General features: G+C 62.6%; 2 protein-coding genes across 3 annotated transcripts in view; one reads left to right on the top strand and one right to left on the bottom strand.

The window, feature by feature from the left end:
* LOC113960187 (natural killer cell receptor 2B4-like) overlaps window positions 1-569 on the bottom strand; it is a 6,104-nt gene extending 5,535 nt beyond the window's left edge. The window contains exon 1 of the mRNA XM_027669606.1: window positions 440-569. Within this exon, the coding sequence (XP_027525407.1) occupies window positions 440-515 (76 nt within the window). The 5' untranslated portion in view covers window positions 516-569. The remainder of the gene's footprint in view (window positions 1-439) is intronic.
* Window positions 570-1,094: 525 nt separating this feature from the next.
* LOC113960203 lies at window positions 1,095-5,687 on the top strand. 2 transcript variants are annotated; one of them, XR_003531993.1, is made up of 3 exons: window positions 1,095-1,399; window positions 1,511-1,801; window positions 3,948-4,055. XR_003531993.1 is itself a non-coding variant. In XM_027669623.1 (3 exons), the coding sequence occupies exons 1-3, from the start codon at window positions 3,681-3,683 to the stop codon at window positions 5,240-5,242; spliced, it is 681 nt and encodes a 226-aa protein (XP_027525424.1). In that variant the 5' UTR covers window positions 3,613-3,680; the 3' UTR covers window positions 5,243-5,687. The 2 variants fall into 2 exon arrangements, 1 of the variants encoding a protein (XP_027525424.1); XM_027669623.1 differs by lacking the exons at window positions 1,095-1,399; window positions 1,511-1,801 and adding exons at window positions 3,613-3,732; window positions 4,878-5,687 and having other exon boundaries at window positions 3,948-4,211.
* Window positions 5,688-9,473: the final 3,786 nt, after the last annotated feature.

Below are 9,473 nucleotides of genomic sequence, written 5' to 3'. Positions count from 1 at the left end.
CCCCCCCCTTGTCCTCTCGCCCCCTCCGGCCTCCCCCGCACACCCCCGGCCCCAACGAGCCCCCAGACCCCCCGGGGGAGCCCCCTCCTCACCTCGGCCGCTGGCCACGACCACCAGCAGCACCAGCAGCAGCTCCGGGGACCCCCGCACCGGAGCATCCCCCTCGCCAGGTCCCGGCAGCCCGGGAGGTGCGGAGAACTGAGGAAAAGCCCCAAAAACCCACTCGGCCCCTCTCCACCTCCCCAGGGACCCCCCTTACCCCCCAGGCGGTGACCGGGGGGGTCAGCCCGCCCGCCCGGGCTGAGCAGCCCCTCCGTGCCAGCTTTTCCCTGGCATCCGCATCCCCTCATCCCCCCCTTGTCCCGCCGCGGGACTCGCCCCCTCCGGCCTTCCCCGGCCCCAACGAGCCCCCGGCCCCCCCGGGGAGCCCCCTCCTCACCTCGGCCGCTGGCCACGACCACCAGCAGCACCAGCAGCAGCTCCGGGGGGCACCGGGGACCCCCGCACCGGAGCATCCCCCGCGCCAGGTCCCGGCAGCCCCGGGAGGTGCGAAACTCCCCCTCGGCGAGTGCCCGGTGGCGACTTCCTTCTCTCCTCCTCCTCCTCCTCCTCTTCCTCCTCCACGTGATCTCAGCCCTCGCTGTGACCCCCCCCGGGGCCGCCCCTCCCTGGGGGTGGGCGCTGGGGAGGGAGGGGGTGCCCGGGTACCCCCCGTGCCCCCGAGGGGGGGAAGGACGGGCAGGGCTCGGGGCTGGGCAGCCCAAAAACCTGCGAGGGAATTGATTTTACTGACCCGAGGAGGGCGGGTTTGGGGGGTTTTGCTTTGCCTTTTGCGGCTCCTTCGGGGAGGAGAAGCTGCTCCGGGCGCAGTTTGGAACTCGGGCTCCCGGCGGCAGGATCGGGCCCACGGGGAGCAGTAGCCAGCCCAAAAACCCCCGTGCTGTGGGGTCAGGGAGCTGCGGAGCCCGGCCGGGGGTCTCCCAGCAGATGGATTCACAACCGGACTGATCCTGCCTTCGTCTCCCTCCGAATTTCCACCTTTCCCCGGGACAGAGCAGGTTCTCCCTTCTCCTCACCTCCTCCCTCTGCTGAGCCCAAGGGAAGCGTGGGGGCATTTTCGGGGGGTCAAAAATCCTCAGCACCGAGAGCATCGCTGAAATGGGGCCGTTACCCGTGAATTCTTGTAAAAACCTGCCGGGTTTTTTTAAGGAAACGTCGCATTTCTAGGAAAAGGTGCTCTGCTGGCGAGGATCTGTGGGAAGCAAAGGGGGGAGGGTGGTGAGTGAGAGCTTCGTCAGAGCTTCCTCTGCCTGTGGAAAACGGGATTTCCTTTCTGTCAGCCTTGGATAACAAACATACATCGGAGAAAATAACCCCGACGGTGGGTCGTTAGGGAGAGGTGAGCGGAGGATACGAGAGAAGGAGGAACTGAAAACACTTCCCGAGCCGCTCTCAGGCTCCCTGAGGGAAGCGCCAGGGAGAGGTTTGTTCCCTCTCCCGAATATCTCAGCTCCCGATCTGTAAATAAATCCGGGATGGCTTCCATGGGGAAGGAGCATCGGTGTTATCTGGGAGCGGCGCCGCCGGGTTTTGTCGCTCCTTTACCTGGCGCAGACACCCCCTCGGGCAGATATTCCTCAGCTTGGCCCCAGGGTGCTTCTCCCGCGCTCCGGCAGCTTTTCCCGGGATATCCAGCGTGTCGCTGGAAGAGAGCAAGAGGCGCCGGGGTCAGCGGTCCCCAAATCCGATCAGTCCCGCCGTCTGCTCCCGCCCCTGGAGCCGCGCCACTAATCACCTTATGGTAAGCTCATTGCCTTCCCTGGCGGCTCCCAGACATTCCCGGGAGGCTGCGAGCCATTCCCGGACTGCTCTGAGCCATTCCCGGCCGGCTCCCAGCCATTCCCGGCCGGCTCCGAGCCATTCCCGGGAGGCTCCGAGCCATTCCAGGTCCCGCTGGTGGCTTGGAAAACCCCGTCTGGGCACTGAGTGACGCGAGGGACGAGTTTGGGACCGGGGGGGTCACTGAGCAAGGCTCTGGTTCTGCTTGGAGGGGGGAGGTGAAAGGGGCAGTTCCCAGCCAAAAAAAAAGTGGAGAAAAGGCACTGGGAGAGGAGAGGGGAGGGATGGGATGAGCCGGAGCGGGATTTCCGCAGGATGGAGCGCTCAGGTGTGTCCCCGAGGATGCTGAGGGGTCCCTGCTCCATCCCCAGGGGGTTTCAACCCCATCCGTGAGGGAAACCGAGGCCCGATCCTTCCATCCCGGGCAGAGGCGGCCGGAGGAGCTCCCCGGTTTTCCCTCCCTCCCCACGCGGTGCCCCGGCAGTGACGCGGGGACGCTCCGGCTCCCACGGCCCCTCTTTCCTCCTCCCCCCCTCCCCTCGCAAAAAACTAATTAAGGCGACAAAGGGGGGAAAAAAGAAAAAAAAAAAGCAGCGTTTTTTATGAGGCTGGAAAAAAAACCCTCGGCTCCGATTTAATTAGAGCTTTTGTCCGCGGCTCCATTCAACACGTAGAGAACAATTTACATCAAGGGGAACCTTCCCCGGGGCTGCAAAAAGCTCTGCCCGGGGAGCGCGGAGAGGGGGAGAAAAAAGGCGAGGGAAGGAAAGGGAAACATTTACCGCGTCTCCCGGCCCGCGCTGAGGAGGAAGGAGGAAGACGCCGCGCACTCCAAGCACCGCATTGCGGAGGGTGTTTTTATTCAGCGCATCATCCGCGCTTTCTCATCCCCCTTCCAGCTAAATTTGGCCCCCGGAGACGCTCAGACGAGGAGGGGGACGGAGGGTTTGGGGGGGGGGTTTGCGCCCTCAGAGCCGCGGCTCGGGATGGCTTTGGAATGTGCTTTCCCGGCTCCGGGGCTTGGGAACGCGGGGCGGGCGATGCTGCGGGAAGGGTCCCGTGGGGGACCCCCAGGGTGCCCCCCTCGTTGGCAGAAGGGCAGCTTTTTAAACGCTTTCCTGGTTCAACGCTCCCGCAGCCTCATCCCCGCGCTTCCAAACCGGGCAGGGAGGAAAATCCAAGGATTTTTTTAAAGCCGGATCCTCTCCCAGCCCGGGAGGTGGCAGCATTAGACCGCGCTCAGCTGGGCTCGGCCCTGGGGGGGTCCCCGGGCCCCCCAAAACCCGTCCGGCGGGAGCCGAGCCCCGCGCGCTGCTCCCAAATCCCTCCGGGAAGCACCGGCCGGGATGGAGCCGGGCAGGGGCTGCATCCAGGGGGAAAGCGGCGTCTTGTGGAGTCACCGAGCCTCTTCCCGGCTCAAATCCACTCGGGCCGGGGGTGCAGCCGAGCGCCTGTTCCCAGCTGGCTGTGATGGGAAAAGGATCCCCCCCCCCGGCCCTGCCCGGGGCTCCCCCCCCCCGCCAAATGGATTTATTCCCGGCCTCCCACCGCCATCATCCATCACCCGCACGAGATCCCGGGAAACCGGGAGCTGCTCCTTCCCCTCCCGCCTGTCCCGGGGCAGAACCCTGAGTCCTGCAATCCGCCACCCCCCCACCCACCCACCGCCGCTTCCTCCACGAAGCCCGTCCCACCGCCCCGTCACCGCTTCCCCCGGCCCACGGGGTCCATGTGCTGCTTCCCGAGTGCCAGCCTTGGGCAATCCCTGCCGCTCCCGGGGGGGTCCCGCCCCGCTGGGTTTGGGGCTGCAGCGCCCACACGGCCCCACACGAGGAGGGGACATGATCGGAGCCGGGGCCGCGCTGCTCTGCTGTTCGCTGCTGACAGCCGGGGGTGAGGATGCTCCCGGGGCACGGGGGGATGCCAGGGAAGGGGGGTCGGGGCATCCTGGCAGCTCCAGCGCCCGTCCCTAGGGATGCTTTGGGTGGGGGAGGAGGTGGAGACCACCCTCTCCCTCACAGTGCCGGGGTCCCCCCACCCCCGGTGCCTTGCAGGAGGCGATGTCCCGGTGCTGAGGGGGCTGCAGGGACGCTCCTTGTCCTTCCCAGCCCTGCGTCCCGCCTTCGGGGACATCGCCCGCGTCACCTGGAGGACCCGGGGGACCCACATCGCTGAGGCCAAGCCCGGTGAGAAGAAGTTCTCCGTGGGTTTCCTGCCCAGTTTCCGCGAGCGGCTGCTCATCCACCCCAACAACCTCTCCCTGGAGATCCGAGGGCTGAGGCTGGAGGACAGCGGGAGCTACGAGGTGGTTGTGGACACCTCGTCTGACCCCACCGCCCCAAAGACCCTCCAGTACCGTCTGTGGGTTCATGGTGAGTCCAAAGGTGGGGCAGCAGGGATGGGGGGCTCAGATTTGGTGCCCCCCGTGGGGTTGGGCTGCCACTGCCTGAGCCCCCCCAGCCTCAAACCCACCCATTCCATGGAATTTCCCCCCCTGACCACGGGGAAGAGTCTGTGGGATGGGTGTGTGGGTAGTGGAGTAATTCCCCTTCCTCTTTCGGTGTCTGCTGCACCCACCACACACCCTGCACCCCCTGTACCCCCTGTACCCACTGCACCCACCACACCCCCTGCACCCCCTGTATCCACTGTACCCACTGCACCCTCTGCACCCCCTGCACCCCCTGCACCCACTGCACCCTCTGCACCCACTGCACCCCCTGAACCCCCTGCACCCCCTGCACCCACTGCACCCACTGCACCCTCTCTGTACCCCCTGAACCCACTGCACCCATTGGACCCCCTGCACCCCCTGCACCCACTGAACCCACTGAACCCCCTGTACCCACCACACCCCCTGCACCCATTGGATCCCCTGCACCCACCACACCCAGCCCTGGTGGCTCCCAAACCCTGGGGGTGGGGGGTCTTCACCCCCTGTCCCAGTGGCACCCACCCCACCCCCCAAATGTGTGGGCCAATCCCGTGCCCCCCAACCCCCCCCTGTCCCCATGTCACACCTCGCCCTGTGCCCACAGGTGACCCCTCCAGGCCTGGTGACGCCGTAGGACACGGTGGCAGCACCGTCACAGGACACGGTGGCAGCACCGTCACACCCCGAGGGGTGACCGAGCCACGGGCTGGAGACCCCACAAGGCAGGACACGGATTTGGGGCAGCCCCCCGAGGGCAGAGGGGGGCCGGGGACGTGCGGGGGGTGGGGACACTACTGTGAGCTCAAGGGTTACCTCGTGGCCGCCGTCCTGGGGCCGCTGCTGGTGCTGGTGGTCACCGTCCACCTGGTGACCAGGGACAAGGCCACCGAGCTGGGGGACGAGGTTTCAGCAGGATCTGAGTCCCCTGGCACTGCCATCCCACTGGGATCATCCCCATGGCAACGATGAGCCCCTGTTTGTGCTCCGCTGCCTCGGTGTCCCCATCCAGGGAAAGCCTCAGTGTCCCCATCCAAAAAAAAGCCCCTGCGGGATGGGAAGTGCAGGACGTGAGGCAGGGATTTCACAAGCGATGCCACTTCCTCCCAGAGGCCACCAGAGCTGCCACCCCCAGGTCCTGGCAGGACCCAAACACATCCTGGCACAGCCCCTCTCCTCACACACCCAAAATCCAGGGATCCCGGGGCATCGCCAGGCTCATCTTTCCAACCCCAAATGTGCCATGAGATAACCCAGAGTGCCATAAAACCTCCCCCAGTTTATAATCAGTGAATTATTTACTGGTGACCCTGAGCAGACGCTGCGCAGCATAAATTATTGAGTGGCAGATCTGTCAAAAAGTTCTCATAAATAAGTTATCTGGTGCCGTCCTTAATGTTCCCAGTAAATTACTCATCCAATCTCCCGTCTAAACGCTCTCCTGGGGAAATTACTCCTGCCTGCTGAGTTATGAATTAGGCCTGGGCAAACGAGGACGAGGAGAGGAAGGAGAGCCCTGCCAGGACAGCCCAGGGTTTTGCCTCGCCAGGATTCCCAAAAGCATCCCTGGGCTCCCCCTCTGGGTGCTCCGGGATGGATCCCGGTCTGTGGGTGATTCCAGAGGGATTGTCCCCACCCTGGGTGTGTTTGGGATAATCCCAGAGATCCCGGGGCTCTGCAGTGATCCCACAGCTTCCCAAAGTTTGGGGGAGCAGCCCCCGCTCCCAGCCCTGCTCTGCAGGAGGGGGTCAGAGGGGATTCCCCAAATCCACCCAGCACTGACACCTTTCCATGGCCCCAGCAAGGCCAATCCCTCCCCACCAGGATCCTGGGATTGCTGTGTCCATCTCCATCATTCCAGGAACCCAGTCCTTTCCTACCAACAGCCCGGGATTGCTGTGTCCATCTCCATCATTCCAGGAATCCAATCCCTCCCCACCAGCAGCCTGGGATTGCTGTGTCCATCTCCATCATTCCCAGAATCCAATCCCTCCCCACCAGCAGCCCGGGATTTCTGTGTCCATCTCCATCATTCCAGGAATCCAGTCCTTTCCCACCAACAGCCTGGAATTGCTGTGTCCATCTCCATCATTCCAGGAACCCAAATCCCTCCCAGGTCCTGGCCCTAATTAGGGCACCACGACCCCAACACACAAAATCCCAAGCCCTGGCAGGGGACTCCCCTTGGTCCATCCCTCTCCCCGCCTCCAGCACACGGGAATTGCAGCCATTCCCAAGGAATCTCTCGGATTCCAGGAGATTAGGACAATACCTCAAGCCCGGCTCGACCCCGCGGGGTGGGGAACGGGGAAGTGCCACCCCCGTGACGGGCACAGCCGGGACAGAGGCCCTGCATCGATTTTGGGAGGGGGCAGGACGGGAAAACGCCCGTGCCCGAGCCAAGGGTTTGATGGGAGAGCAGGAAAACGGGATTTTCCCCCGTGGAGGGGCTGGGGTGTCTCCCTGGGGACCCTCCCGCCCCTCCAGGGGAGCCCCCTCTCCCCTCACCCGCACTCGGGGTGTGTGTCAGGGCCTGGGAAGTGTTTGCTTTAATAATTAAACGTCGGTTTGGGGAGGGACAATTATTTATTTAAAGGGAACAAGGTGTTAACAAGCTCCCGATGTAATCCCCGGTGACAGATGTCGCCTTTATTAACACCTCTGTCCGAGCCCAGCCCGGGAGGCGAAACAAACAACTACAACAACCCTCGTTAGGAGACGCAGGAATTAACATCCGAGAGGGGAATAAATATTCAAAGGCAACAACAGCCCCGTGATCGTCGGCGCCGGGATGGGGGACAGGAGGGGCTGGAGCGGCCCTGGAATGACGCTGGAGCTGCAACCTCGGGATTCCGGGCCCGGGGTTTATCCCGCGGGAATTAACTCCCTTCCAGGAGGGTCTGCGGGGCTCCAGCTCCTGCCTGGGATTTGTGGAGCCGCAGGGAACTTGGATTTTCTGAGGAAAAGCCTCTCCGGGCTCCTTCTCCCTCCTCAAAATAATTCCCGAGCTCCTCGGGAGATTTCAGACACATTCCAGGAGGGGGATGAAGGATGAAGGGATGAAGGAGGGAGGGAGGGAAGGGGGGAAGGAGGGTGGGAAGAGCTGGGGGGGCTCAGCCCCGTGTGAGGCACCGACAGGGGCTGGGGGAGGTGGCACAGGGATAATGGGCCTGGCACTGGGATAACGGCCCCAATTCCAGGATGATGGAACCAGCGCTGGGATAATGGGCTGGGGACTGGGATAAAGGACCTGATGCCAGGATGATGGATCCAATTCCAGGATGATGGACCCGAGAGCAGAACGATGGACCCAACACTGGGATAACGGGTCTGATGCCGGGATGATGGATCCAATTCCAGGATGATGGAACCAGTGCTGGGATAAAGGGCTGGGCACTGGGATAAAGGGCCTGATGCCAGGATGATGGATCCAATTCCAGGATGATGGATCCAATTCCAGGATGATGGACCCAACGCTGGGATAATGGGCTGGACACCAGGATAAGGGGCCTGGCGCCGGGATGATGGATCCAACACCAGGATTATGGGCCTAACACCGGGATAATGAGTCTGATGCTGGGCTGAGGGGCCCAACACCAGGATAATGAGTCTGACCCCGGGATGAGGGGCCCAACACCGGGATTACGGGTCTGACTCCAGGATTAGGGGCCTGACAGTGGGATAACGGGCCCAGCATGGAGCTGGCTGGGCCATGGTGGCTTTGCCCTTGGCTTTTCCCAGGTTTTGGGGGTCCCCACGGCCTCTCCCAGCCCCCCTGGAGCCCCATCCCCGTCTGCTCCCGCTCCCAAGTGGCTTTTCCCTCTCCTGCCGTCAGCAAATTCCGGCTGCCGCCGCCGCTCCTCCCTGACCTCTCTCCCTGCTCCACAAACTCCCTCAGATTTCCCTCCTCCTCAAATTCCTCGGAGCGGGGGCAGCTCTGTGGGGCCCTGGAGACCCTCCAGCGCCCAGGGAAGAGTTTGGGTGGTTTGGGAGCCAAACCCTTGGCGATTCCCTGGAATATCCATCCCGGCCCCGGCTTCCCCCGTGGACGCTTCCCAACCCAACCCGCGGGATTTGGGTTTAATAAACATCCTTTTATTTTCATCCCTCCTTATTGCAACCATCCATCTCGGCTCCTCCGGCCCGCGGGAAGCTCCCGGTGCTTCCAAGATTTGCCAGGGGGGGAATCTGAGAATCCCAGGAGTTGGGAGGTTCCCCCAGAGAAGATCCAGCTGGAGGAAGGCTCCGAGGAAGAAGAGGGAGCCCAAAACCCCCCCCCGAGCCCGTCGCCCCTCACGTGGCACATCAGGGACACTGGGAATGTGCCAACCTGGAACTGCTGGAAGAGGGGAGGGAAAAAACATTTGGAAATCCCCGGGAGAGCCTAAAAAAATCGGGAGGGGGGGGGCTCAGAGGCCTCTGATCCCGTCCCGGAGCCGCCGCTCTCCGACCCCCTTGGCAGAGCCGGGATGTGGAGCGGGGCCGGGCCCGACTCAGGCGCCGCTTCCCGGTTTTTTTCCATGTTTCCTCTAAATCCCTCCGGGCTGAAAATTCTATTTAAGATTAAATAAAAAAAAATAAAAAAAAAAAAATAAGAAAAAGAAAAAGAGGAGGGAAGGAAAAAGGAGAAGAGAAGCAAAAACAAGCACTAAAAAAAAAATCCCCAAACCCAAGCCCTGGCAGTGCAGAGCTGGAGGATCTCACACGGACACACACACACAACACGCGTCAACACGCGTGTGCAGACGGGCACACACGACACACGGATGGGCACACACACCCCAATATGCATGTGCACACCCCAACATGTATGTACACATCCTAACAGGGATGTGCACACCCCAACACACATGTGCACAACCCAACACACATGTGCACACCCCAACATGTATGTACACACCCTAACATGGATGTGCACACCCTAACATGTATGCAGACACCCCAATGCGCATGCAGACATCCCAACATGTATGTCCACGCCCCAACACACACACACACTCATGTGCACACACCCACCACACACACACACACACACACACACACACACACACACACGCAGCCCTTAAACCCCACGTGTGACACGTCCCCTCCGTCCCTCCCTCCCCTCACACACGGACCCCCCCAAACACACACAGAGCCCTCCCTCCCCTCCCACCCCTCTCACCCCCTTCCCCTCCCTCCCCTCCCTCACCCCCCTTCCCCT

Source organism: Corapipo altera, unplaced genomic scaffold (genome assembly GCF_003945725.1).
Source record: "Corapipo altera isolate COAL_440 unplaced genomic scaffold, ASM394572v1 311, whole genome shotgun sequence".
NCBI classification, from domain to species: domain Eukaryota; kingdom Metazoa; phylum Chordata; class Aves; order Passeriformes; family Pipridae; genus Corapipo; species Corapipo altera.
This window is presented reverse-complemented; position numbering and strand designations above follow the sequence as displayed.